This window comes from Paramormyrops kingsleyae, chromosome 9, assembly GCF_048594095.1.
Source record: "Paramormyrops kingsleyae isolate MSU_618 chromosome 9, PKINGS_0.4, whole genome shotgun sequence".
Lineage (NCBI taxonomy): Eukaryota > Metazoa > Chordata > Actinopteri > Osteoglossiformes > Mormyridae > Paramormyrops > Paramormyrops kingsleyae.
The window spans coordinates 6,735,001-6,762,195 of record NC_132805.1 but is presented as its reverse complement, the minus strand read 5'-3'; the positions used below and the strand labels follow the sequence as shown (position 1 = coordinate 6,762,195).

At 45.4% G+C, this 27,195-nt stretch overlaps 1 protein-coding gene and 24 non-coding genes across 34 annotated transcripts in view; 24 read left to right on the top strand and 1 right to left on the bottom strand.

The window, feature by feature from the left end:
• The window catches only part of epb41b (erythrocyte membrane protein band 4.1b), a 49,174-nt gene extending 31,697 nt beyond the window's left edge, over positions 1-17,477 (bottom strand). For 3 of the 10 annotated variants that reach the window (XM_072716199.1, XM_072716203.1, XM_072716200.1), the window contains exon 1: positions 16,362-17,248. In XM_072716199.1, the coding sequence (XP_072572300.1) occupies positions 16,362-16,428 (67 nt within the window). In that variant the 5' untranslated portion in view covers positions 16,429-17,248. The other 7 variants (XM_023843182.2, XM_072716204.1, XM_072716201.1 and 4 more) reach the window with 7 other exon arrangements.
• A 3,847-nt stretch (positions 17,478-21,324) lies between these two features.
• Positions 21,325-21,406, top strand: trnal-aag (transfer RNA leucine (anticodon AAG)). The gene has a single exon. It is a non-coding gene; the product is annotated as a tRNA-Leu (tRNA).
• A 165-nt stretch (positions 21,407-21,571) lies between these two features.
• Positions 21,572-21,653, top strand: trnal-aag (transfer RNA leucine (anticodon AAG)). The gene has a single exon. It is a non-coding gene; the product is annotated as a tRNA-Leu (tRNA).
• A 171-nt stretch (positions 21,654-21,824) lies between these two features.
• Positions 21,825-21,906, top strand: trnal-uag (transfer RNA leucine (anticodon UAG)). Its single transcript has one exon. It is a non-coding gene; the product is annotated as a tRNA-Leu (tRNA).
• A 165-nt stretch (positions 21,907-22,071) lies between these two features.
• On the top strand, positions 22,072-22,153 carry trnal-aag (transfer RNA leucine (anticodon AAG)). Its single transcript has one exon. It is a non-coding gene; the product is annotated as a tRNA-Leu (tRNA).
• Positions 22,154-22,318: 165 nt separating this feature from the next.
• trnal-aag (transfer RNA leucine (anticodon AAG)) lies at positions 22,319-22,400 on the top strand. The gene has a single exon. It is a non-coding gene; the product is annotated as a tRNA-Leu (tRNA).
• Positions 22,401-22,571: 171 nt separating this feature from the next.
• Positions 22,572-22,653, top strand: trnal-aag (transfer RNA leucine (anticodon AAG)). Its single transcript has one exon. It is a non-coding gene; the product is annotated as a tRNA-Leu (tRNA).
• Positions 22,654-22,824: 171 nt separating this feature from the next.
• trnal-uag (transfer RNA leucine (anticodon UAG)) lies at positions 22,825-22,906 on the top strand. The gene has a single exon. It is a non-coding gene; the product is annotated as a tRNA-Leu (tRNA).
• Positions 22,907-23,071: 165 nt separating this feature from the next.
• Positions 23,072-23,153, top strand: trnal-aag (transfer RNA leucine (anticodon AAG)). Its single transcript has one exon. It is a non-coding gene; the product is annotated as a tRNA-Leu (tRNA).
• A 170-nt stretch (positions 23,154-23,323) lies between these two features.
• trnal-aag (transfer RNA leucine (anticodon AAG)) lies at positions 23,324-23,405 on the top strand. Its single transcript has one exon. It is a non-coding gene; the product is annotated as a tRNA-Leu (tRNA).
• Positions 23,406-23,570: 165 nt separating this feature from the next.
• Positions 23,571-23,652, top strand: trnal-aag (transfer RNA leucine (anticodon AAG)). The gene has a single exon. It is a non-coding gene; the product is annotated as a tRNA-Leu (tRNA).
• Positions 23,653-23,823: 171 nt separating this feature from the next.
• On the top strand, positions 23,824-23,905 carry trnal-uag (transfer RNA leucine (anticodon UAG)). The gene has a single exon. It is a non-coding gene; the product is annotated as a tRNA-Leu (tRNA).
• A 165-nt stretch (positions 23,906-24,070) lies between these two features.
• Positions 24,071-24,152, top strand: trnal-aag (transfer RNA leucine (anticodon AAG)). Its single transcript has one exon. It is a non-coding gene; the product is annotated as a tRNA-Leu (tRNA).
• A 165-nt stretch (positions 24,153-24,317) lies between these two features.
• trnal-aag (transfer RNA leucine (anticodon AAG)) lies at positions 24,318-24,399 on the top strand. Its single transcript has one exon. It is a non-coding gene; the product is annotated as a tRNA-Leu (tRNA).
• Positions 24,400-24,570: 171 nt separating this feature from the next.
• Positions 24,571-24,652, top strand: trnal-aag (transfer RNA leucine (anticodon AAG)). Its single transcript has one exon. It is a non-coding gene; the product is annotated as a tRNA-Leu (tRNA).
• Positions 24,653-24,823: 171 nt separating this feature from the next.
• trnal-uag (transfer RNA leucine (anticodon UAG)) lies at positions 24,824-24,905 on the top strand. The gene has a single exon. It is a non-coding gene; the product is annotated as a tRNA-Leu (tRNA).
• A 165-nt stretch (positions 24,906-25,070) lies between these two features.
• trnal-aag (transfer RNA leucine (anticodon AAG)) lies at positions 25,071-25,152 on the top strand. Its single transcript has one exon. It is a non-coding gene; the product is annotated as a tRNA-Leu (tRNA).
• Positions 25,153-25,322: 170 nt separating this feature from the next.
• Positions 25,323-25,404, top strand: trnal-aag (transfer RNA leucine (anticodon AAG)). Its single transcript has one exon. It is a non-coding gene; the product is annotated as a tRNA-Leu (tRNA).
• A 165-nt stretch (positions 25,405-25,569) lies between these two features.
• On the top strand, positions 25,570-25,651 carry trnal-aag (transfer RNA leucine (anticodon AAG)). Its single transcript has one exon. It is a non-coding gene; the product is annotated as a tRNA-Leu (tRNA).
• A 171-nt stretch (positions 25,652-25,822) lies between these two features.
• Positions 25,823-25,904, top strand: trnal-aag (transfer RNA leucine (anticodon AAG)). Its single transcript has one exon. It is a non-coding gene; the product is annotated as a tRNA-Leu (tRNA).
• Positions 25,905-26,075: 171 nt separating this feature from the next.
• On the top strand, positions 26,076-26,157 carry trnal-uag (transfer RNA leucine (anticodon UAG)). The gene has a single exon. It is a non-coding gene; the product is annotated as a tRNA-Leu (tRNA).
• Positions 26,158-26,322: 165 nt separating this feature from the next.
• trnal-aag (transfer RNA leucine (anticodon AAG)) lies at positions 26,323-26,404 on the top strand. The gene has a single exon. It is a non-coding gene; the product is annotated as a tRNA-Leu (tRNA).
• A 170-nt stretch (positions 26,405-26,574) lies between these two features.
• Positions 26,575-26,656, top strand: trnal-aag (transfer RNA leucine (anticodon AAG)). The gene has a single exon. It is a non-coding gene; the product is annotated as a tRNA-Leu (tRNA).
• Positions 26,657-26,827: 171 nt separating this feature from the next.
• trnal-aag (transfer RNA leucine (anticodon AAG)) lies at positions 26,828-26,909 on the top strand. The gene has a single exon. It is a non-coding gene; the product is annotated as a tRNA-Leu (tRNA).
• Positions 26,910-27,080: 171 nt separating this feature from the next.
• trnal-aag (transfer RNA leucine (anticodon AAG)) lies at positions 27,081-27,162 on the top strand. The gene has a single exon. It is a non-coding gene; the product is annotated as a tRNA-Leu (tRNA).
• The last annotated feature ends 33 nt before the right edge of the window (positions 27,163-27,195 follow it).

Genomic DNA, 27,195 nt, shown 5'->3' with positions numbered 1-27,195 from the left:
AAGTCTGTTATGACGGGATCGTACTGTATATGCATGACAGACAGAGAGACAGACAGTTAGTTCCAAAACACCATTTGGTCCAAGTGGACAGCAGATAGAAGCACAAGACCTGTTCAGCGCCACCGGACTGGGCTTTTCTGGGCAGGAACCCCACACATGCACCCATCACCAGAAGTGGCCCAAACACAAAATCTCTCTCCCAGTCCGCCAGACCGGGACTCCCAGCATTTCCTAGCTGAATCCCAGCTTACCTGCTGGAGTTGAGTGATTCAGAGGATCAACATGCAAAGCCTTCATGGGTCGGTAATCACAGCGCTAATGGGACCAGAGAGCATCTTAAAAACCTCAGGTGTGCAGACACAGACTCCAAGCAACACAGTCGGCCCGAAAGCAGTCAAATAAATGCCTGGACGGCCAACATGACAGAAGTAAAAGCTAAGCAAGCAGCTAGAAGGATTCTGCTAAGCAAAGAGCATTCAGAGGAGCAGCTGGGGGTGTTAATTGGAGAGGGGGCTGTCAGCATAGTGCTGAGGGCTCACGGGGTGGGGGGGGGGGGGGTGCTTTAATACAGGCACCTGGACATTAGTTAAGGAACAAACAGCCCTATTCAGGTTACCTTGGCCTGCCCTACATCTATGACGCCTTAATGGGTCAGAACTGCACTGTGCCCACCTTCTCAGAAGCATTATAAAGGGGTGGTGTGTGGCTAGATGGATTAGGCCTCTGTGGCTGCGATCAGAAGGTTGCTGGTTCAAATCCCCACCACTGCAAGACAACCACATGTCTTCCAGGCCCATGAGCAACATCCTCAAGCCCCAAAATACTCCAGGGGGAGGGAGGCAGATAATTGGCCTGGACCTGCTCTCGACCCCCAAGCCTCAATCTCATACATTATATATAGGGCTGTGCAATATCACCAAAATCTCATATACTGATACAAGTCATCTCATCGGCCCAATAATGATGATAATAATAATGTATACCAAGGCTGCACCTCATGTTTATGCATTTTTCCCTACAAATCAGCTGCAGCAGAAATTGGGCAAAAAATCCACAAATAAAGAGAAAGAATAGATCCAGCTTGTGGATAGTGATGTATTTGTGATTTCTCTTCTAAAGAGCTGTGGTATACGGAGCCCCAAAGAGGCCTGGCTGGGCAAATATTTTTTGAAATAGTTTTGAGTTCCCTTGCCATACTGTCCCGTTACTAATTACTACTGTGTCTGTTTAAAGTACAAAAGACAGAATTAATGGGCTAATAAGAGTAACCCTAAGCGATACAGACAGGTCCAGTTAATGCTGAAAAGAATGATTAAAGCACACTTTTGTTTTTAATTAAGAGCCCGTGAAACGTGACATTCGTACAGAACCCCTAAGAGGTCGGGGTGGGAAAAGAGTTTTTTAATACTTTTGCATTCCCATGCAATACTTTCATGTTCCCTTGCAATAGTTTTGCGTTACTAATAATGACTGTACTGTGTCCGGTTAAAGTACGAAACATAGAATAAATGGACTAAAGTACTAACATGAACAATACAGACATGTCCAGTTAAGAGTGATTTAAGCATTAAGACTATGGGGGACAATGCATACCATGTAACTTTAATATTATGTGTTTTTATACGTATTTATTAATAAATGCACTCTGTCCATTCACTGTCAGTGATTTTAACTATAGTAGTAAGAACTGGACAAAAATCCGCAAATCAAAAGGAAGGAATTCACAAATAATGCAGTCCACAAACAGACAGGATGTGATCCACAAATGTGCAAAACACATTTTATGTGTATAAATCATATGATATTTTTGTGGATATGATGTTACACAACACAAATTTAAAAATATATATTTACACATAGTTAAATATTTGTGGATCATGATACATATTTGTGGATAGTCATTTATCTTGGTACATATCTGTGGATTGTCTTCAGTTGGTTACAAATAATAAAGTCCGATAAAAACTTCCATACAAGTCCCACGTGTTGGCGTTTAACTTTGCAAACAGTCATCCAAATGATGAAAAAATGTTGCCGTAAACAGTGTTTTTTGTGACACCACAAAATAAACGATAGAGAATAATATGGATATATATACTGTATATATATCTCATATCGCACAGCCCTAATTACATCTCAAAAGGTGAGCAAAGCTGAATATGCAAAAAGAACTTGGGTATATTAAGCAAAATTTCATTCTACATGTTTGTCACACGGTCACACGGCGCACCAGCTCTCCTGACTGCGCTCCAGCAGCTACACAGGACAAACATTCACAGACCATCTGCCCATGACGAGTGACCTGAGTGAGGATTCTTTTAATTAAACAATCAGTGTTGGCTCCAGCAGCACATTTTAAGTGTCAGTGACCTAGCAGAATAGGTTACTGCATTTCCGCAATTTGGAAATAAACATGGTTAATATGAGCAAAGGCTATTGTCTAATGCTCACGCTTATATATACACACACTCACACAAACATACACCCACCTTTAAATGCATAATTGCGCAATTTGTCACTTTCTTGCTAATCGTTTCTGCATGCCACGCACTGCTAAATCACAGACCAGAGAACATTACCCTTAAAAATACCCCCCTGGGACTCTACTGAGATTAACAGTGAAATTTGCATTATAATATGCAAAGCAGCAGGAAAAAAATACAGCCACATCATTTTTTGTTGTATTTTTGTGTTAAGAGTGCAGATGTGGCTTTGAGCAGAAAAATACCCAGGGATTCCTTTTTAAACACATCAGGTAATAAAATCATTTAAAAATACAAAGGTCATTAACTGTAACTGGTTTTCTTGAAGGATCCGGATTTCCCGGCTACCAGGGGCCAGGAGGGGCCTGGATACCCAGGCAGATTCCGGGGGCCCAGCACTTTACAAGGACCCTTGAATACAAAATAACCATGAATTTCATTGGGCAGGGGGGCGCCGAAGGTGACATTTTGTTAGGGGGCCCACAATTTCGAGCAACGGCCCCTGCCTACTACTGGCTAGCTGCTTTTTGATGGCTCAAACTTTTCCTCAAAGATTTTTTATAAAGGATCGGAGATGAAACCAATCTGATGAACACAATGATGCACAAAAAGAGGGCAAAGGGAAGGACAAAAACCACACAGCAGCAGAATCTATCGCTCCTTCGGAGCCCGGCAGCCCTGGTTCGACAATAATTATGACCCTTCACACAGCTGAATGCATATTAAAGGTAGGTGAGAACAGCAAACACATTTCCACCAGTGCTCTCTGTCAGGCTGGACTTCAAACAGACTGTGCCTGTGATCAGAAGGTTGCTGGTTCAAATCCCAGAGACAGATTTGATAGGGCCCTTGAGCAAAGCCCTTAACCCCAACTGCTCCAGGAACTGAACCTGCTTTCCAAAAAAATGCATGTTGCTTTGGATAAAAATGTCAGCTAAATAAATAAAAATGTGAAATGTACAACTGGAACCCATGGGAATCAATCCATAAATTGACAGCGTCTGAGAACTGTGGATCGTACAGTGAGCACCTGCCACACTCCATTAGTCTGTCGACTATCATAGTACAACATTCTTCCATCTACTCAGTCCTGCTAATCTGTTCATAGCTTCAGGTAGATCTGTTGCCTCTCTGCTCCCTTTCTGGAAACTTTGCAAAAAGCCACTTTCCCACTGAAGTTCATGGAACTGGCTCCTGGTGCCAAGTTCCTGGGCCCTTCCTGACTGGGAACTTTTGTGGCTCCTGGTGCCAAGTTCCTGGGCCCTTCCTGACTGGGAACTTTTGCGGCTCCTGGTGCCAAGTTCCTGGGCTCTTCCTGACTAGGAACTTTTGCGGCTCCTGGCCACTTTCACGTGCTGCTTTCCCACCACACATCTAGAATGGTGAGCTTTATGCTATATAAGCATGGGAGACACAAAAAGCTTGTAGGCTCAACTTACCATGTAATTTCATAAGCAAGGGAACTACACCTCCATCCCCAAACAACTGAGGATGAATGGGTTGTTTTGTTAGTTATTTGGGGGAGTGTGGGGGGGGGGGCAATTGTACAGTCTGAAACTAGGCCTACGGCAGAAACCACGACGACCCTGTAAAATATCAGACACATGGCAGCTGTGCTTAGAAGAGATCAGTCGCAACACACTTCGAATTCACTATCTGGCAGATCAATCTTTTCGTTTTTCACTTTTCACAGACTAATGAAACGTTATTCCACTAATTACCGCTGGTGCCCCCACCCTTCCATATTGGCAGTATTAGACAAAAATACATCTATAGATCAAAATTTTCATATTAGTTCAAGACTATAAAACAGGAGAGAGAGTGTTTTTACGTTGAATTGTAGAGATCGAAATTTCCGAGGTAGAAATATGGAGACACAAGCAATAAAGGGTTTTCATTGATACATTTAACGTAGCTGACATACAAATTCCATCTGCTCCTTTTATTCTACGCTTCCATAACTTCCAAGCCGGAGCCAATGCTTAGCAGCCAATCAGCAAAGTTTATCGCTTTAAGCCCCAACGAGTAGTTCCAGGTTGAATGAAAAGTACCTTCACTGGAGTAGGGACTACAAAATGTTCAGGAACAACCTCAGAGGAACTACAAAATAGAGCCAAGACCCTGTGGTGGGAACGCAACAGAAGTTCCTGGCTCCTGAAAAAAGAAGTTCTGCAGTAGAAAAGCACCTAAGGAGGACGGTCATCATTCAGGGTCTAATGCAGTACAAGAGATGAGATTGATGTCACCTCTTCTCATTTACATAAAGACATTTGCATTACATTTGTTAGTATTTATTACTGCCTAATCCCATCGGACAGTCAAATAACTAAGCTCTACATGTGAGGATCAGCCTGATGCAGATGAGTGCTGCTGTAAACTGGTTCAGATATCAACTTCCTCACGCTTTCATTTGCTGATCACTGTAGGTGTGACTAAATGCCTGGGTATCACAGAGTCCTTAAATTCAGTCCATTAAACTAAAGGTTACAATTACCTGGGGCAGGCTGTCACAAGCAATGGCAGAACCGCAACACTAATCTGACCAAAATGTGCGTGCTGGCATAAGGGATATATATCTTCCAATATGCCATTCAAATATATTCTCTATAAAGTAAGGTAAAGTAAGGTAAAGTAAGGTAAAGTAAGGTAAAATCAGTCAACTGGAGGAAAGGCATTTAAATTTCCTGATTGACAGTAACATGTATCCCAGATTCACCACCTAGACTACTTCCAAAGCACTGAACCAAATGGGATTTCAAATGACAGTTAGGCAATTCCCAAGAGGAATACTACAGAGCACATGAAAATATTCCAGTATAAGAACATTCAAAAAAAAAAAGGAAAAAAATGCATCAAAAGGACAAAAATCAAAACATACAGGCAAGGTACAAAACACCATAAAGCAGGGAAACTTTAAAATTTTAGGAACTATATATATTGAACCTTTAAAACATGCAACACTGGGTACCTAAGATATTAAATTAGTTTCAGACAGCTGGTGCAAATTGTTTTTTTAAATAAGGAGCATCAGCAGAACATGCTCAAAGAACATCAGCACAGAGCTGTTGCATTATTATGACTAAATGTCTGTATTTGACTGTATTTTTTAACTTGGAGACCCGGGCACGCATGCATAATGAATAAGCCGAACTCCAAAAACCTCCATTTTTAAATAAGAAACAGAATGTGAATAACGCAAAGTCTCCCAACAAACACCACCCACATTTCTGAGCTTCACAAGCATAGGCCCAAACTGACCAATAGACACCAGAGGCTAACGAGGGTGTGCTCCAATCAGAGGCTGCTCTTTAGCTTCCTATCTGCCTTTGACACACCCACCTGGAGTCTGCTCTACCATTATTACCTTCCTATAACCAGCACCCTGTCTGTAGCCAGCTAAAACTCTTTTTTAGCAGAAAGCAAGGGGATGTGTTGGCAATGCATGAAGGATGTGCTGACCATCAAGGCTACAGTGCCAGAGACCCAGCAAGCCAGAAGGACAAAGGCAACCAAGGCAAAAACCTAAAATGAGATGATATCAGCAGCTGATATCATCTAAGGAAGAATACAGTCATCTTAAGCCCCTTCCCTCAGACAGAAGAACAGAGTGCCTCCTACCATCTTCGGGTTACAAAATAGGCTTGGGCGGTATTACAGTAATACGATATACCGCGATATTTTGATATTTTGGAAAAAAATTAGCACAGCATAGTCGCCATTTGGTAAAAAAACATCTTGGGGGATCTGCTCCCTCTAGCCCCCAACTCCAAAACAGTGTCACTTTTGAAAATGCAGTAATAATGTCGTATGCTATGGTAGAATGTTTGGATGGTATAACGGCATGAAAAATCAGATACTGCCCAAGCCTGGTCACAAGGCGAAATCCTTAACCATTACCTGTCAGCTACTAGCAGAGGAGAAAACAAAGCATCTCTCACATTCACAAAGCAGCAAAACAGCAAACTGATACGTGCTTCGTACTGCAAGACAGCAGGGGACTCGCAGTGTGAGCAAGCAATCGTGCAGAGCTAGCAGACACCTAACAGGGCGTCTCGCATCGGGATGCAAACGCTGGTATTTCAGAAACAGCTACTAGGTTATAGGGGCACAGAAAAACACTGGAATTGTGTTCATTTTCTCCCGTCTAAGTGCGGTGTGTGGCTCGGGGGGGGGGTGCCCGCGATCAGAAGGTTGCTGGCTGAAATCCCGTGGTCGGCAGAGTGATTTCACCGTTGGGCCCCTGACGAAACCCTTCACCCCCATCTGCTCCAGGAATCATTTCACCCTGCTTTCAAAAATCTATGTCGCCTCAGATAAAAGCATCTGATAAGTAAAATAAACGTATAAACCCAGAAATACAGCAGAGAATTAATATAGAAACATAAAAACAGTTCTAAAAGAAATCGGTTTAAACTGATTTATAAAGTAAAGCTTTGTTTAATAAAACACCTACAATCTTCTCTGAAAAATGAGTGGTCTTGAAGAAAACCGCGCAAACACCAGTGGTTCAGCGGCGTTTGTTCCAGCACTGAGAGGACACTGGAGTTTCTGGACTAGGCTGGGCAGGGCAGCATGCGGGGCAGACCCCCGGGGTCCCCAGGGCCCGTGACATCAGCTGGGCTTTCATACCCGTGACGGCACAGATGGTCCCCAGGACGAACAGGGGAACGACATAAGCAAGAGGAGTGGCAGACCGAGAGACACTTTCATCTGCCGTCGCTGCTCCAAACAGAGGACAGCGAGGAACCATCAATCCAGACCCTCCAAAAGCACAACGTGCCTCTCAGACTCGGAAAGTTTGGTGTCCATATGGCCAGCTTCGATGACAGACAAGGCTTTAGTTAGTAAATTTCGGCATACTAACCTAAAACCGCTGCATTTTACTTATTCATTTGTCACTGTAAAAATGCATCCAGCGAGATACAAGACAGTTCAATGTTTTCTGCTGTAGCAGCACCTCCCCACTGGCTCCCCAGAGTCTTGCGGTGTGAGTCATGGTGCTATTGTGGACACGCCCTTGCCTCCCCAGAGCAGACAGATGGGAGGAGGGGTCGCTGTCCCCTAAAGCCAATGACAGGACAACACAGCACAGACCAAGTCTCACACTGATGGTTTCTTATGAAATTTTACTGGAGCCCCGAAACTCCTCAATGGTCGGAGGAAAAGAGTGTGAACATTAGTGTACTAAACAAGAGGCAATTTCAGGAGAGCTAATATCGTGCCTGCCACAAACAAAATAAAAACTGTTCAAGTCGAATGCAGTGAACACTTAAGGTAGTATTTACAAAAGTAAAGTTTTAGCCGAAAACTAAAGAGATTACCCCAGATTGTCAAGCGGCGTATTAGCAAATACCTTTTACTTGATCACAGGGAAAACCTGCGCAGAGCACAATCTAAACCCGGTAAAGTGACATGAAAGTACAGACGACAATGGCGCGCTTTTCTGTTTCCAGCCACCTTGGTTTGCACGATAACAGCAGCCGATCGAGGCGGACAAAGGAGCCACCGGGGTCGCAAACGTAGGATGATCTTTTAGGAAGATGCGCGTACGACGGTCACATGCAATTCAGTTAATACACAACTGACATGAACTCGAAAATATAAGGGACGAAGAAATGTCTAACTAAAATTCAACTCTGGAACAAAACTAAGCGCTGTCCCTTTATGACTGGTTCTGTTGATTAACCAAATCGAGATAAAAACACTTCACGGACCGCCTAAGTTACAAGGTCGATAGATCAATGACTGCTTTACTCTAGTGATTATACTAAACGTATTCGCGATCATACACCCGACTGCGGTTTTATAAGGTACAGGGCGTCACGTTCATCCGATCGAGAGTTACACTGTGACAAAGTAAGCGAAAACCATGGAGTGTGGATAAGTGTATTAGTTACCATCACACAAATCTTTTCTTTTTCCCGAAACCGAATGATGTTTATCCGTTATTACAATACGCGTTTGTTTTTAAACTTTTTCCTATATTCTGCTTCGCGGACATTTAAAGATGTGCGTAAATATGGCGCCGCAGGTGAGGAGGAAAAAAAACTAAATTTCCTTGCATCACAGCACACGCCGCTGTAGAGTACGATGGCTTACCTTTCTTTTAAAATATCAATGGTAGAAAATAAATCCTATGTGAAATGTGTAAATGACACCCCGAGCACAGACTTAGGGACACGTGTGTTTTCCCCTTTAAACTAGAGTGTAAAGATTGTAGTAAGAAGGCGGGGTTATGGGTGGAACCAAGCGACTTTGTTTTAAAAGCTGACCAATAGGAATCGTGGGCTCACAGGTTATATCCAATCAAGACGAAGCGCCATAACCGGATTTAAACACCGCACTCTATCGCTGTTCTACGCGAAATGTTGGAAGGGATTAGAGACGATTTAGATTGTAAACCTTAATTTTTACACACTTTTCTCGCACAGTCGGAGTCTACCTATATGTATGGTGCAACATATATACACACGCTCACATTTCACTCATCTGCTGCTTTATAATATTTTTTTCTGGAACAAATATTAAGTTTAAAAATATGCATATTCCTATTTACAGAGAAATAGGTCAGCCCTCAGACGCAGGATCTTCCACAATTAGGAAAAACGATCACACAATAATAAATAATAATCAGGTGTCAATACCGTGGCGAATTTTGACAGGCAATTTGAAAACGGAATTTTTACTAGACGTGGTATTTAAAAGCGTAGCCACGGTCATGTTTGTTCGTGTACGGACAGGTTGATGATCCCTGAAGACAATACCTAAAACGTCTTGGTTTCTGTGTGATTTCTAAAACAGTTGTACGTTATCGTGTATAAAACGCGTAAATAGACAGACTCATAAGGGGAAGCAAACACGGAACCTCCCATTAACTATTTCTGTCCCACAAGAACATTCAGTATGGAGGCCACGGTGGCGAGGAGCCTGAACAATCTGCCGCCACACCCGGGCCGGCCGGAGCGGATGGTCTCGCATCCCTAATTGACACAGCGAAGCTACTTTTAGCCAGCCCCTGGAGAGTTTCCATTTGAAAGTCTAATGGTCACACAGCTGGGTCCAGCTCGGCCCTGAGCCCCTCTCCCATAGCCCTACCACCCCATCCATTACTTGCGCTCCACTGAGAGCAGCGGAGATGTCATCCTGCTGTCCAAACCCATTACGGCTGTACGTCTTTTTTAGCGTAATTTTTTCTCCAACACGTAATTCACCCAGACCACAATGCTAAGAAAAATAAATCCAGGAGTTACACGCAGCATGCAACTACCAACGTGTATTTTCTCATAGTGAACACAGTATACAAAGCATCAGCTGACTATTGTCCGTCCCGGATTTAGTGCTGGATATATCAAAACAAGGTCATTAATAACATACTGTAAAAGACATGTTCACGCCAACATGAATAATGTCAAAAGATCTCAATATGTTTCTATGCTTCCACGTCTCATGACAATTAGATGCAGAAATCCCCAGTAAAATCTTTACACAAGGGTCCCCATTGTAGTGTTTAGGCAGAAAACAGGCCAAGGCACTTGAGTGCAGGCTGAAGTGGATGTAATTAGCATGGTGGTGGGAAGACCGCGTAGAGCGGAACGGCATGAAAAGGGTCACAGCGTGATAAACAAAGACAAGCGGGCATGAGACGTGTGTGCGTGTGTGTGTGTGTGTGTGTGTGTGGGGGGGGGGGGGGGGTCAGGCTCCTCCCCACCCGCCTGCCACCACAGCCAGCCCCTCCCTCTAATTCAAAGAGCAGGTGTTCAGCCACGTCCCCAGTGGGATGGGGTGGGGGGACAGCTGAGAGAGCAGACACAGTGTCCCAAGAGGGGGGTTAGAGAGAGTGGGAGGGGAATGTGTGCACACGCACAAACATGCCCCCCCCCCCCACCTCCGTCTGTGAAGCTCTGCAGCAATGGGCAGCAGCTCCATGGCGGCTCACGTCCACAACCATCTATCTCCAGGTCCTACACACTCCTCAAAATAGGCGTCCTAACATCTCGCCTGTGCCTCTCCAACTGTCACTACTGCTAGTATAATTATAATAATAATAATAATAATAATAATAATAATGTTATTGCCCTTATCGTCATCCTTATATTATTATCATTATTATTATTATTATTATTATTATTAATAATAATAATAATAATAATGATGATGATAATAATAATAATATTACGTGCTGTCAAATCGATATTGACTCCTGGCAACGCTACGGACAGCCTTCTTCTAGAACATTCTGTCGCCTGTCTAGTTCCTCTAGCACAGCTGATTTCTTCATCCCAGCCTTAATTACTAACGCAGGCCCGGAGCTTTGTTTACCTACTTGATGTATACATATTACCCATTTTAAAAGCTTAAAAATCTCCCTTTAGGTGTTCATGTATAATTCCATCTTAATGAAGAGTCAGGGATATGGGACAGCAGCCCCCGAGAGGAGGCTGCTCATTAAGCTCCCCGTCCTTAATTAAGAGGCTCAGCCTCGCCAGCTTCCGCTACAGGCTCTGGTAATTAGTGAAAACTGCCCTCAACACCACTGGAAGTTTGTATAAACACATGTCTTATTTTTGCGTCTCTCGCGTTACTGTGAGTATGGCTAAAGCATACCCCTGCCTTACAAGCAGTTACCATACATGCCATTGTGTGTTTGTCCAATTCCCTGACACGGTCCACACACATTTACATTAAACTTATTTAGTTTCAAAGTTTAGTCACATGCACAGTTACACTCAGTACAGTGTGCAGTGAAATGTGCTATTGCTCCACACTGTGAACAGGGGACGTGTGTAAAAAGCAGACAGTAGACAAAAAAAAACAAACAAAATTTTACAGACATGTTTATCCACAGCAATGTACGTCTGGGGTTAAAGGCCTTGCTCAGTAGGCCGTTGATGAAATCACCCTGGCAACACTGGGATTTAAACCAGCAACCTTCCAATGACAGGCACGGTGTCATGGTTTGGATGTCCCCCACCATCCTCACCAGAATGATTAAGGCACACTCCTTTGGTTTGTTTGTGCTACACCTCGGCGCAGCCCGCACACCCCCCCCCACGTCTGTTTGTCCCACACCTCCGAGCAGTTAATGTATACAGTGCTTGTTCATGTCTGGTGCTGCCATCTGCACTAACGCCCACAGTACCCAGTCGATCTCTCCAGCACGAGTGTACGACGTGAAGAGAGCAAAGGAGACGAAGAAAGAAAAAAAAGGGATAGAGAAAGAGGGAGCAAAGGAAAGGCAGAGAGGGGAAATTAGTAGGAAGTCAAACTGGAGCTTAAAGTGGAGAGAGCCGACTGAAAAATAAACTGGGAACAGACGTTCAAATGCCGCCTGCAGAATGGGAAGAGGAAAGGGGTGCAGATACACTGCGAAAAAGGAGATTGGGTGCACCTGCCTATACCCCATAAAAACCCTCCAGACATGATCCAGTGGAGGCAGTGTCTGAGTCCCATTACAGTGCAAATTGTCAGCTAGCGGGCTGGCACTGGAGGAGAGGCTGGCCATGGATACAGACAACAAAAAAAAAAAGCAAGAATGTAGGTCCAAATGGCTGCAGACTCCAGTCACATGACCTGCCTCTCAATGCAAACTGCACAAATCTGTAATTAGGATCCGGCATAGCTATCCAGGCTGTAATCACTGATGCCTTCGCCCTTCCCATGCCCTGCATGCACGCACAAAGTCACTGCAGTCCCTGTCTCGAGTACAGACTGGAAGGCACCATTTATAAATATTAACAGAGACGATAACTCATGTCACGATGCTGGATCAGCAACTACCTTCCATTTGTTTCACTGCATAGTAGCCAAATACTACAGCATTCATCCATCTTCTAACTGCTTATCAAGCCCTGGTCGAGGCCTTGAGCCAAACCCAGACACCACTGAAACCAGCCTGTGGTCCACCCTGGAAGGGATGCCAGTCCATCGCAGGGCACAAACACGATCATACAACATGGACCCCCAACTGCATGCGTTGGAGGAGCAAGGGGGCAACCTGTACAATTACATGCAGACTCGGGGATGGGATTTGACCCCAATGCTGGGTGTATGAGGGGACAGCGCTAACTACTGAGCCACCATCCCGCCCAACGTCACTCATATATATTTATATGATTAAACCGGGTACAATCATAGGTTCTAATTGGAGTTGCTAAATTGCCCTTAGGTGTGCATGTGTGAGTGAATGGTGTGTGAGTGTGCCCTGCGATGGGCTGGCCTCCCATTCAGGGTTGTTCCCTGCCTCGTGCCCATTGCTTCCGGGATAGGCTCCGGACCCCCCGCGACCCAGTAGGATAAGTGGGTTGGACAATGGATGGATGGATGGACAATCATAGGTTAGGTAAACAGGCCACCTGTTTGCCTATTTCCGTACCGAGTCTCTGCTCCCCCCTAGTGACCATACCAAGTACTGCTACTGCACAAGTTCTGTAAACGTACAGCAGATTATTTCACAAGAGCGCCCTTCTGGAAGCCAAAAGCTGAAGGGGAAGAAAGGGAGGGAAATCAGGGGGGTGGGAGGGAAGCCTACCCTGCACGTCCCACCCGGTTGTGCTGCACTGATGAGCGCCGGGCGAGAAGGTGTTTAAAAGAGATAGCAGCCATTAAACTGCTAGCAGGCTGACAGCCCAGTCACTGGTGTGACCCCCAAGGAACCAGCCCCTTTAGGTCCACTGAGGGCCTGAACATTAGCGCCCGATCTCGAAAGAATGTGCCCTCTTACAGAGACATGGGACTATGGTTTGGTAAGCTTCTGTTTAATATGCATGTTACTTAACAAATCACCAAGAATTAAATTTCATTACATAAACAGTTTTCATTTTAAAAGAAGTCAGTCATACACTACAACATTATAAAGCATATGGACAAGTCTACTGCTCCTCTACCGCTGGAGGCTGGATTCTAAATCAAAGGATTATTCATATCAAACACTGATTTATACAAGGTAATCTGGGCCTTATAATTAAGAGTCAAGCATATCTGTAAGTGCATATGATCAGGCCTCCATTGTAAGTGAACCTGTGTACATATACCGCTCCAGAAAAAAATGGAGAGACCACAGCGCAATTTGTTTCACTCATTTCTCAATTTATGGGTGCATCTGTGCTTCTCATTGATGAAGTCCTTCTTCCTCGCTTTATGGGACTTCAGTCCTGCTTCTAGGAGCCTGATACGATCCTGTCCTAACAGTGCACTTCACACCTCCACTTAATGTGTCCCGTTCCTTTTGAAGGTCACATGATGTCATCCTACGACTCATGTGCAACTGTCATAAATTGACGGTCATCTCTGGGATTAGAAAGTCACTCCCACCCTCTACCTGGCTGGTTTCTGATTGTTCCCAGTATTTCCTGCTTCACTCTGTTCTTGTGACTTAGAAACTTTTATCCTGGAACTTTAAAAACTTTAAAGCCCTTCATTAATGAGAAAAAGAGAAGAACCTGGCTGCAGTTTGCTAAATAAATATAATATATTACTCACAGACGCACACCCATAGATTGAGAAATAAGTGAACCAAAAAATTTTGCTCTGGTCTCTTTAATTTTTTCTAGAGCTGTATATTCAGAGTTAATAGTAAAGACCAGTACAGCTTCATGAGTGGGAATACAATAAGTGTTTTACCCAAGTGAACATGTCAGTGTGTCACCACATTCATCTGCGATTGGACAGAAGGGGGGGGGGGGTCTCCTCATGCCACCACAGCAGCTTCTGAGAAACTGGGGTATGTGTGTGATGTCATCGACGAGCAGAGAAAATGGACTGCATACCCAAAGAGGGATGAATGCTCACACCTGGTGGGTTTCGGGGGCATGAGTGGGGGTTATGGAAATGCAGGGGGACTGAACCTATCACGTCGTCTCATGATGCCCGGAACGAAACAGAGGATTTTTTTTTTTTTAATTGTTTGGCAGGTAAAAAAAAGCAGGTCAGCTGCAAAAGCAGATTCCACCCAACCTGGATGCAGTCTGGGCTGAGAGCTCAGTGCTCAGGAGACTGGGAGGCAGTCGAGTCTCTACTTCTTGTTTGTTTAGTCAAGTAACCTGATTACCTGAGTTGTAGTTTTAGGTCTTTGGAGTTTTCAATTTCTTCAGGTGCGAGAAAGAGGTGCTCACTCATCCATCCACACACACACACAGAGAGACACAGAGAGAGAGAGAGAGAGAGAGAGACATACACACACAGACACACACACACATACAGAGACACACACACAGCCCACATATTCATATCTCTATGGGGACTCTCCTTTCATTTCAATGATCCTATAATCCTAATCCCAACTATGACGACCTTAACCCCTAACCTTAACCATAAGTTATCAAACAAAATAAAAGATTTTTGGCATTCTTAGTTTTTTTTATATTGCATTTACAGATTATAATAAAACTGAGGTCATCATTGAGAGGACCAAAAAATGTCCCCACAAGGTAAAAGGTTACAGGTTACAATCACACTGTGGGGAAATCTGGTGCCCACAACGCAATAATCACAAAAACGAGCAGGTGTGCACACACACATACACACACACACACACACACACACACACACGCACACGGTTCAGCTATAGGGCCAGTGTCTAATGTCCATAAGTCACTTTAGTACTGTGTAGGTCGATAGTGTAATATAAAGATGGGAGCATTATAGTGACAGGAACAGTACAGAGGCTTTGACATGCTGACAATATTAACACACCGACTCCACATTTGTCCTAAAATCTGCTGGCCCCTACGGCAGCACAGTGGCCCCCTTTCCATGTGCTCCCAGCACAAGAACATTCCGGAATGCGACAGAAAGGCAACACGCCTGCAGGTCCGTCAGCTGTCAGCGGCTTCCTTTTCGATCTGCTGGATAATCTGGGCTCAGGGAAACGGCAGAGGAGGGTCCCTGGCACACGGTGACCGCACATCAGAGAAGGAGCCACGGAGTGGGGGGAGAGGGGGCGCTGGAAGGGCCTCAGCCAGGACGGGACAGGAACACCCCCTGGGGTGCCATCCGAAACCACCCAGCCGAGTTTTTCCCCAAAATTGGAGAAATGAAGGTAATGGCCACTATGAGATGTGGACAGTAAACACAGAGCACTGTATTTTCCAGACTGACCAGAAAAGTGAAGGTAACACTCAGTTCTGTTTAAATGTGTCCTGAAAGCGTTTCAAGCTGCATCATATAAGCACATTATTTTGGACGACTCTCCTCGTCTTTAGGGTGACACTGATGACACTGCATTAAACCCATCAGCAACACAGCAGGGAAAGAGAGATTCTTTAGCCCTCCGGTGTCCTGACAGAGATCAAACTTTCTCAGGCTTGTGAGGAAAAAAAGATGATAAAGGGTAGAAAATAAAAGAAAAGCTGTGCTATGACCTGTGGGGGGGGGGGGGGGGGGTTGGCATTTCCAGAAATCACTCATCTGGGAAAAAAAACCAACCGGACCAAATGGTGTTAAAAGGCACCTTACATCTGCGGGACCAAAAGCAGAACCATACAGTACCCCAACCCACACACGGGTCACTGAACTTCCACGCATTTTTATTTTATATGATAAAAAGGGGGGGGGTGTATTAGTGTGTGCCTAGGCTGAGGATCAACTTCATACTGAAAGCAGGAGATACGGAACCACATCTGCGGAGTAAGCATCTCTGTTATAATACTATAATACAAGTACCGTGTTCCGGGTGGGAAAAAAAACACCACAAACAGGGAAAATGTAATTGGACTTGTTCACTCACCAGTCGTAGAAGGAGCGGTAGGCGCGAGAGATTGCAGTGCGGCGTGGCCCAGCGCATGTTGGAGGACAGGAGGGGGGCAGAAACAAGTGGTCAGTTAGACATCCGCAGCGCTACAACTACGTCCAGAATCGCTTCAGATTTCCCCGTATACGGACCGAATTTTCTGCTAGGTAGCCTAATGGTCCCCGCAAACAGGTCCTTCCTTTCAAGTTTCGGATGCATCACGTGAATTTGGCCAAGCGTTACATTTCATGGCATCATGCACCGCACAGATCAGAGAAAGGGAACAACCGGTGACAGCAGCCTGCTTGCTGCGTTTCGGTCCCTTTGCTCACGGGGGTGCACGGAACCCGCAGGCACACGCACGCACACGCAGCGCTAATCCCCGAAGAGATCACACACATGTGCAGCGTCAGTGTGCGGCGATAAGCGAGGTGCGGTCCGCCGCCGCAGCTCCCGCGTATCTGCAGCATGCCGTCGAAAACAGACAGACCCCAGCCGTAGTACTGGCGCATCGCAGGTATTTATATAACTGAACAATTACACGCATACAGCGCACTGTCAGCACCAATTACACTTTTTAATGCGAGGAAAATCATGCTCCGACTATAAATAGCGCCCATTACGTAAGAAGGTTGCTTTGACAGACCAGCTGTCAATGGTCCTTTGATAACAGTAAGTCGTACCAAGACCTGGACATAACATCCTGTTATAAGCGAGGGAACACGTATCGTTTCCTTCCACCCAGGATCGGATTATGGCAGAGAAGCCATTTCGTAACGCCGGTGACTAAATCAACTGGAACCTTCCTCACCTTTATCTTCCTAATTTAACTTCTCTTAATGCCACAAGTTGTTCTACTCAAATATCAGCTATTTAGTACTGCGGACGGCCAGTCGAGCTCAAGCCTGAAAAAAGGGGGAAGTAGGAGACTGATTTCCATGCAATTGCTGACAGACTCCACACCGAAACCCGGGGTGTTTCACACAGGTCTTCCTGCTGTAATCTCTCATACTGAAGCGCAAATACTTTGAACAGCAAAGAGTCACTTTGTTAAAAGTTAAAAGTGGCAACATAATAATCAAACCGCAGTTTAGCTGCCAATACAAGCATCAGAAGGTGTTCATGTGGGGATACTTTACCTGTGACTTTTTTTTAACGCGTAGTTGTGCCTTTGACTCCCCATGGAACCCCGTAATTTCTGCTTTCAGGATCCTCGGCTCGATCGGCTCACCCACACCGCCTCCTCCTCTCCAGACGTCAGCGGCAGGAGGAGATCGCGCTGCCTGCTCTTTCTCATGGGCAAACCCAGGCGGACGTGTCCCCGCCTTTACGTGAAGGTAATTGGAGAATAGCAGCCAAACCCATAATGCAGGATTGGGGCAGGACCGTGACATGTTGACTGCTTGTCAAGCTTGTGAGAGAGCGTAAGTGGCGTTAATCCTCGGCATCTTAAATATTAACCGGCGCCGGTAGGTTGTTGTGCTGTTCCGCAAGGTGCGCGCGTCGTTGGGCTGAATCTTCATGCAAAGGTGTGCTCTGCAGGAACAGGTCCATTATTTTCCCTGGAATCTTAGAGTTTGACTTGTTTCTGGACGTTACCATCTTTTTGTCAAATTCGTTTAAGTTCCATAGACGCAAGCAACGCCAACTGCGTTTGTGCATTGTTGAATTTTATGGGAAAAAATTATTTCGTACCATCATTTTATGAAAGAAAATGCAATGCACCGTGACTTTCTATAACGGAACCAACATGTGCGGGATATGGCAGTATAACAGAGCCCTGCCTGGACTTCAGACGTTCGGTGTTTTTACCCATTGATATCAGCAGACGGTAATTAAATGAAATATCTCAGCGCCCTGCCTGCCAGCGTAGCATGAGGGAAATTGTGTGACAGAGTAAATGGGTCAAATTTTTGTGTTTTTTTTACGTGCTGGCATAAGCTTCCTTATATGCTTCGTAAAACTATTTCTTAAATGAAGACACCAAAATTAGTTATTGCCATGACACACTGGAGGCAGACAGAGCCTCGCGGGGTCCCGTGATTTGTCATCCGTGCGCCACCTGCAGGGCGCCACCTTTTATTGCATTGAAACGGGAGGGAAAATGTAATTTTTCCTAAAATAATTTATTTCAAATATGGTAAATAAAATTTTAAATGGCGCCTGTAGGGCACAGAACTATATAACGTTGTTATCCGAGGTACGTATACCGTATTTTGTCTGGACAGCAAAGACCGACCGCAATTTCCCTAATTACATTCTGAGGTGTTGGCGGTATAGATGAGATAAACATTCTCTGGGTCGCAGTGTGCATCTTGGCACTTGTTGAAGATGCAAAAAAACCACAAACATTTCCCATTCACTTGCTACTGTGCCACTAAGAAAACATACAGCCGCTGCAGCACTGTCATAGGGGTGACCCTGCTACTTGGGAATCCCTGAGACAGCCCCTACTCTTTATCGCTCCCACAGAAGAGGGACCTGGATTGCGGAGATACGCCCTGCTGGGCGATACGTACCGGCCTGACCATACACTGACAGACCCAGATAACAGTCACTGCGCTGGGACACCGCCACGGAGCGGTAGTTCTCGTTCTGAAGCACGTGACTGGGGGCTGCTTTTTTATTTTTTTAAATCCTTGTATATACCAGTGTGCTGCTAGTTATCGTAACACTAATGCCCGAGCTTTTGCTTGTGTTTGTGCTCTTAGACCTTCTTATTAGCTTCGAGTTTATTCTCAGTTTTCTGCTGTTAAATTTGCAGACACGTTTTTACAGCATATTTTTTATTTCTGTATTTTACATGTATTATACACAGCGCTACAGCAAAGATCTATGTGTTAAGAAATGCTAAATAAATGTATGTAAACATTTAAAAACACCTTCAGTGGTGGTTCAGGAGCCTGTTGAGTGGTTTGAAACTATTGGAGTTAGTCATAAGAACAAGAAAACCTGGCTTTTTCAAAAAAAACCCTGATACAAAAATATGTAGAGTTAAAAATAAAGTTTCATTGGTTTCTGTTCCTCTGCACATGTATAAACATTCAGGCATGATAATATGATATGCTTAGTCATTACACCTACAGGAACTTTTATGGCATCCCATTCTAAATCCATATGCATCAATATGGAGTTGGTTCCCCCATTTCATTTATAACAGATGCTGCTCTTCTGGGGAGGCTTTCCACAAGATCTTGGAGTGTGTCTGTGGGGATTTTTGCCCATTCATCCAGAAGAGCATCTGTGAGGTCAGGCACTGATGTTGGACGTGAAGGCCTGGCTCATAATCTCTATTCTGGGTCCATCAACTCCAGTTTCCACTACTCCAGTGGCAGCGTGCTTGATGCGCTGGTGATGTGCGGCTGGCATGCGGCTGCTCGGCCATGGAAGCCCATTCCATGAAGCTCCCGCCGCACAGGTTTTGTGCTGGGATTAATGCCGCACTCTGATTCTTTATGTGATCTGCCACTCTGTCACTGAGCTTCTGTTGTTCCTAAATGCTTCCACATTGCAATAATACCAGTTGACCATGGAATATCTAGTAGGGAAGAAATTTTGCACATTAACTAATTGCAAAGGTGGCATCCTATGACGGCACCACACTTGAATTCACTGAGCTCTTCAGAACAACCCACTCCTTCACAAATGTTTGTAAATCTGACTTCATCCCTTGGTGCTTGATTTTATGCACCTGTGGCATTGCCTCTGAATGAAACACCTGAATTCAATGATTTATATACATATCTGTGTGCGTGTGTGTGTGTGTGTGTCTGTGGGTTAGGTTTATATTTCATTGTGGGGGACCATAAAGAATGTTTTTTTTTGACATTGTGGGGATAATTTTTTTCAGATCCCCACAAAGATCTGTGAATGCAATCAAAATAGTAAAAATTTCAAAGGTCTTGTATTTTATTTGGTTACTTATGGTTAAACTTAGGGCTGGGTAGGGGTTTATAGTTTTCACCATAGAAATGAATGGAGAGTCCCCAGAAAGATATAATTCCAAACCTGCGTGTGTGTGTATAATAATTGTAATTACAAGGTATGCTTTGAAGGACCACCATCCACAATTACCATCGTTAATTGCTATCAAAAATTTTCATCATACATGGTGTGGCATGTCGCAATGTTTTTTTTTAAATTTATCATTTATTCTGCGAAAGGGGGGGAGGGCAATGATCCAGTAGATTGTCCTGCTAACTCACGTGTTTTTAATTCCATCCCCACTGTATGTGTGTGGAGTTTGCATGTTCTCCCCGTGTTGTCATGGGGTTTCCAGGTTCTCCAGTTTCCTCCCACAGTCAAAAAACATGCTGAGGGTAACTGGAGCTGCCAAATTTCTCCTAGAGGTGCCAGCCTGTGTGGATTGTATGTGGGTGTGGCCTGTGAGGGGCTGCAGTCAGGATGTTCTCTGCCTTTGTTGTGGCTTTTTCTTCCCCACCAATCAGGAGTCAGGAGCCGCTTGTGTAGAGACACAATTTCAGGGAGGTTTGAGAGCTACTTAGGACAGTCCAAAGTGGTCAGGACTTCAAAAAGTGAAAGCTCATAAATACCGTTCTTTAAACATAACATTACAGAAAAGATCAGCAACGGATTTTTAATCAAGTTTTGTAAATTAAGGGCCCCACCTTGTGGTCAGCATTCTGTATGGCAGGATTTTCACTGGAGTGACAAAGAAATTGGGAAAAACAACTGTTGACTCAGTAGGAATTTAAAAATATCCATTCCATCCATTCCGTTGTTAGCATGTCTAACTGCTCACCAGCCTCAGTCTATGCAGGGTCTTAGACAAAGTTTCCTTGGCATAAAAAAAGCACAATGGGGGTCCAACTTCATGAACATCTGCAGCCACCCGGGGTGCTTCTCCAGCATGGTTGAAGATAAAACAATGGATAAGAACTGGCTGTGGGTCATAGGATATCTAATGGGTATAGAAGCAGCTCACATGACTTACAGGAGAAGGAGGTATGTCGACCACAGTCTGTGTCTGTCTTCATCAACCGCAATGATACCTAGTGTGGATGTTTGTCATCTCACATGACAGACATCATGTTTAAGCAATACTTTGCCAAATATTAGAACCGTCAGCTGGATACTGGGAAGAGCACCGTGGAGGGTAGTGTGGCCGAGCGGTCTAAGGCGCTGGATTAAGGCTCCAGTCTCTTCGGAGGCGTGGGTTCGAATCCCACCGCTGCCAGTGTCTTGTCTTTGCTCATTTGTACAGACGTCAGTGTCGGTCATCATCAACTGCATTGATACCTAGTGTGGATGTCTGTCATCTAGCATGACAGACATCATGTTTAAGCAATACTTTGCCAAATATTAGAACCGTCAGCTGGATGCTGGGAAGAGCACCGTGGAGGGTAGTGTGGCCGAGCGGTCTAAGGCGCTGGATTAAGGCTCCAGTCTCTTCGGAGGCGTGGGTTCGAATCCCACCGCTGCCAGTGTCTTGTCTTTGCTCATACGTACAGACGTAAGATTGAGTGTCGGTCATCATCAACTGCATTGATACCTAGTGTGGATGCATGTCATCTAGCATGACATACATTATATTTAAGCAATACTTTGCCAAATATTAGAACTGTCAGCTGGATATTGGGAAGAACAGCATCAAGGGTAGTGTGGCCGAGCGGTCTAAGGCGCTGGATTTAGGCTCCAGTCTCTTCGGAGGCGTGGGTTCGAATCCCACCACTGCCAATGTCTTGTCTTTGCTCATTTGTACAGACGTAAGAGTCTGTCTTCATCAACCGCAATGATAGCTTGTATGGATGTTTGTCATCTAGCATGACAGACATCATGTTTAAGCAATACATTACCAAATATTAGAACCGTCAGCGGGATGCTGGGAAGAGCACTGTGGAGGGTAGTGTGGCCGAGCGGTCTAAGGCGCTGGATTAAGGCTCCAGTCTCTTCGGAGGCGTGGGTTCGAATCCCACCGCTGCCAGTGTCTTGTCTTTGCTCATACGTACAGACGTAAGAGTCGGTCATCATCAACCGCATTGATACCTAGTGTGGATGTTTGTCGTCTCACATGACAGACATCATGTTTAAGCAATACTTTGCCAAATATTAGAACCGTCAGCTGGATGCTGGGAAGAGCACCGTGGAGGGTAGTGTGGCCGAGCGGTCTAAGGCGCTGGATTAAGGCTCCAGTCTCTTCGGAGGCATGGGTTCAAATCCCACCGCTGCCAGTGTCTTGTCTTTGCTCATTTGTACAGACGTAAGATTGAGTGTCGGACATCATCAACCGCATTGATACCTAGTGTGGATGTTTGTCGTCTCACATGACAGACATCATGTTTAAGCAATACTTTACCAAATATTAGAACCGTCAGCTGGATGCTGGGAAGAGCACCATGTAGGGTAGTGTGGCCGAGCGGTCTAAGGCGCTGGATTAAGGCTCCAGTCTCTTTGGAGGCGTGGGTTCAAATCCCACCGCTGCCAGTGTCTTGTCTTTGCTAAAATGTACAGACGTAAGAGTCAGTGTCAGTCATCATCAACTGCATTGATACCGAGTGTGGATGTATGTCATCTAGCATGACATACATTATATTTAAGCAATACTTTGCCAAATATTAGAACTGTCAGCTGGATATTGGGAAGAACAGCATCAAGGGTAGTGTGGCCGAGCGGTCTAAGGCGCTGGATTTAGGCTCCAGTCTCTTCGGAGGCGTGGGTTCGAATCCCACCACTGCCAATGTCTTGTCTTTGCTCATTTGTACAGACGTAAGAGTCTGTCTTCATCAACCGCAATGATAGCTTGTATGGATGTTTGTCATCTAGCATGACAGACATCATGTTTAAGCAATACATTACCAAATATTAGAACCGTCAGCAGGATGCTGGGAAGAGCATTGTGGAGGGTAGCGTGGCCGAGCGGTCTAAGGCGCTGGATTAAGGCTCCAGTCTCTTCGGAGGCGTGGGTTCGAATCCCACCGCTGCCAGTGTCTTGTCTTTGCTCATTTGTACAGACGTAAGAGTCTGTCTTCATCAACCGCAATGATAGCTTGTATGGATGTTTGTCATCTACAGTAGCATGACAGACATCATGTTTAAGCAATACATTACCAAATATTAGAACCGTCAGCTGGATGCTGGGAAGAGCACCGTGGAGGGTAGTGTGGCCGAGCGGTCTAAGGCGCTGGATTAAGGCTCCAGTCTCTTCGGAGGCGTGGGTTCGAATCCCACCGCTGCCAGTGTCTTGTCTTTGCTCATACGTACAGACGTAAGAGTCGGTCATCATCAACCGCATTGATACCTAGTGTGGATGTTTGTCGTCTCACATGACAGACATCATGTTTAAGCAATACTTTGCCAAATATTAGAACCGTCAGCTGGATGCTGGGAAGAGCACCGTGGAGGGTAGTGTGGCCGAGCGGTCTAAGGCGCTGGATTAAGGCTCCAGTCTCTTCGGAGGCGTGGGTTCGAATCCCACCGCTGCCAGTGTCTTGTCTTTGCTCATACGTACAGACGTAAGATTGAGTGTCGGTCATCATCAACTGCATTGATACCTAGTGTGGATGCATGTCATCTAGCATGACATACATTATATTTAAGCAATACTTTGCCAAATATTAGAACTGTCAGCTGGATATTGGGAAGAACAGCATCAAGGGTAGTGTGGCCGAGCGGTCTAAGGCGCTGGATTTAGGCTCCAGTCTCTTCGGAGGCGTGGGTTCGAATCCCACCACTGCCAATGTCTTGTCTTTGCTCATTTGTACAGACGTAAGAGTCTGTCTTCATCAACCGCAATGATAGCTTGTATGGATGTTTGTCATCTAGCATGACAGACATCATGTTTAAGCAATACATTACCAAATATTAGAACCGTCAGCGGGATGCTGGGAAGAGCACTGTGGAGGGTAGTGTGGCCGAGCGGTCTAAGGCGCTGGATTAAGGCTCCAGTCTCTTCGGAGGCGTGGGTTCGAATCCCACCGCTGCCAGTGTCTTGTCTTTGCTCATACGTACAGACGTAAGAGTCGGTCATCATCAACCGCATTGATACCTAGTGTGGATGTTTGTCGTCTCACATGACAGACATCATGTTTAAGCAATACTTTGCCAAATATTAGAACCGTCAGCTGGATGCTGGGAAGAGCACCGTGGAGGGTAGTGTGGCCGAGCGGTCTAAGGCGCTGGATTAAGGCTCCAGTCTCTTCGGAGGCATGGGTTCAAATCCCACCGCTGCCAGTGTCTTGTCTTTGCTCATTTGTACAGACGTAAGATTGAGTGTCGGACATCATCAACCGCATTGATACCTAGTGTGGATGTTTGTCGTCTCACATGACAGACATCATGTTTAAGCAATACTTTACCAAATATTAGAACCGTCAGCTGGATGCTGGGAAGAGCACCATGTAGGGTAGTGTGGCCGAGCGGTCTAAGGCGCTGGATTAAGGCTCCAGTCTCTTTGGAGGCGTGGGTTCAAATCCCACCGCTGCCAGTGTCTTGTCTTTGCTAAAATGTACAGACGTAAGAGTCAGTGTCAGTCATCATCAACTGCATTGATACCGAGTGTGGATGTATGTCATCTAGCATGACATACATTATATTTAAGCAATACTTTGCCAAATATTAGAACTGTCAGCTGGATATTGGGAAGAACAGCATCAAGGGTAGTGTGGCCGAGCGGTCTAAGGCGCTGGATTTAGGCTCCAGTCTCTTCGGAGGCGTGGGTTCGAATCCCACCACTGCCAATGTCTTGTCTTTGCTCATTTGTACAGACGTAAGAGTCTGTCTTCATCAACCGCAATGATAGCTTGTATGGATGTTTGTCATCTAGCATGACAGACATCATGTTTAAGCAATACATTACCAAATATTAGAACCGTCAGCAGGATGCTGGGAAGAGCATTGTGGAGGGTAGCGTGGCCGAGCGGTCTAAGGCGCTGGATTAAGGCTCCAGTCTCTTCGGAGGCGTGGGTTCGAATCCCACCGCTGCCAGTGTCTTGTCTTTGCTCATTTGTACAGACGTAAGAGTCTGTCTTCATCAACCGCAATGATAGCTTGTATGGATGTTTGTCATCTACAGTAGCATGACAGACATCATGTTTAAGCAATACATTACCAAATATTAGAACCGTCAGCTGGATGCTGGGAAGAGCACCGTGGAGGGTAGTGTGGCCGAGCGGTCTAAGGCGCTGGATTAAGGCTCCAGTCTCTTCGGAGGCGTGGGTTCGAATCCCACCGCTGCCAGTGTCTTGTCTTTGCTCATACGTACAGACGTAAGAGTCGGTCATCATCAACCGCATTGATACCTAGTGTGGATGTTTGTCGTCTCACATGACAGACATCATGTTTAAGCAATACTTTGCCAAATATTAGAACCGTCAGCTGGATGCTGGGAAGAGCACCGTGGAGGGTAGTGTGGCCGAGCGGTCTAAGGCGCTGGATTAAGGCTCCAGTCTCTTCGGAGGCATGGGTTCAAATCCCACCGCTGCCAGTGTCTTGTCTTTGCTCATTTGTACAGACGTAAGATTGAGTGTCGGACATCATCAACCGCATTGATACCTAGTGTGGATGTTTGTCGTCTCACATGACAGACATCATGTTTAAGCAATACTTTACCAAATATTAGAACCGTCAGCTGGATGCTGGGAAGAGCACCATGTAGGGTAGTGTGGCCGAGCGGTCTAAGGCGCTGGATTAAGGCTCCAGTCTCTTTGGAGGCGTGGGTTCAAATCCCACCGCTGCCAGTGTCTTGTCTTTGCTAAAATGTACAGACGTAAGAGTCAGTGTCAGTCATCATCAACTGCATTGATACCGAGTGTGGATGTATGTCATCTAGCATGACATACATTATATTTAAGCAATACTTTGCCAAATATTAGAACTGTCAGCTGGATATTGGGAAGAACAGCATCAAGGGTAGTGTGGCCGAGCGGTCTAAGGCGCTGGATTTAGGCTCCAGTCTCTTCGGAGGCGTGGGTTCGAATCCCACCACTGCCAATGTCTTGTCTTTGCTCATTTGTACAGACGTAAGAGTCTGTCTTCATCAACCGCAATGATAGCTTGTATGGATGTTTGTCATCTAGCATGACAGACATCATGTTTAAGCAATACATTACCAAATATTAGAACCGTCAGCAGGATGCTGGGAAGAGCATTGTGGAGGGTAGCGTGGCCGAGCGGTCTAAGGCGCTGGATTAAGGCTCCAGTCTCTTCGGAGGCGTGGGTTCGAATCCCACCGCTGCCAGTGTCTTGTCTTTGCTCATTTGTACAGACGTAAGAGTCTGTCTTCATCAACCGCAATGATAGCTTGTATGGATGTTTGTCATCTACAGTAGCATGACAGACATCATGTTTAAGCAATACATTACCAAATATTAGAACCGTCAGCTGGATGCTGGGAAGAGCACCGTGGAGGGTAGTGTGGCCGAGCGGTCTAAGGCGCTGGATTAAGGCTCCAGTCTCTTCGGAGGCGTGGGTTCGAATCCCACCGCTGCCAGTGTCTTGTCTTTGCTCATACGTACAGACGTAAGATTGAGTGTCGGTCATCATCAACTGCATTGATACCTAGTGTGGATGTTTGTCATCTAGCATGACAGACATCATGTTTAAGCAATACTTTGCCAAATATTAGAACCGTCAGCTGGATGCTGGGAAGAGCACCGTGGAGGGTAGTGTGGCCGAGCGGTCTAAGGCGTTGGATTAAGACTTCAGTCTCTTCGGAGGCGTGGGTTCGAATCCCACCGCTGCCAGTGTCTTGTCTTTGCTCATTTGTACAGACGTAAGAGTCAGTGTCGGTCATCATCAACTGCATTGATACCTAGTGTGGATGTCTGTCATCTAGCATGACAGACATCATGTTTAAGCAATACTTTGCCAAATATTAGAACCGTCAGCTGGATGCTGGGAAGAGCACCGTGGAGGGTAGTGTGGCCGAGCGGTCAAAGGCGCTGGATTAAGGCTCCAGTCTCTTCGGAGGCGTGGGTTCGAATCCCACCGCTGCCAGTGTCTTGTCTTTGCTCATTTGTACAGACGTAA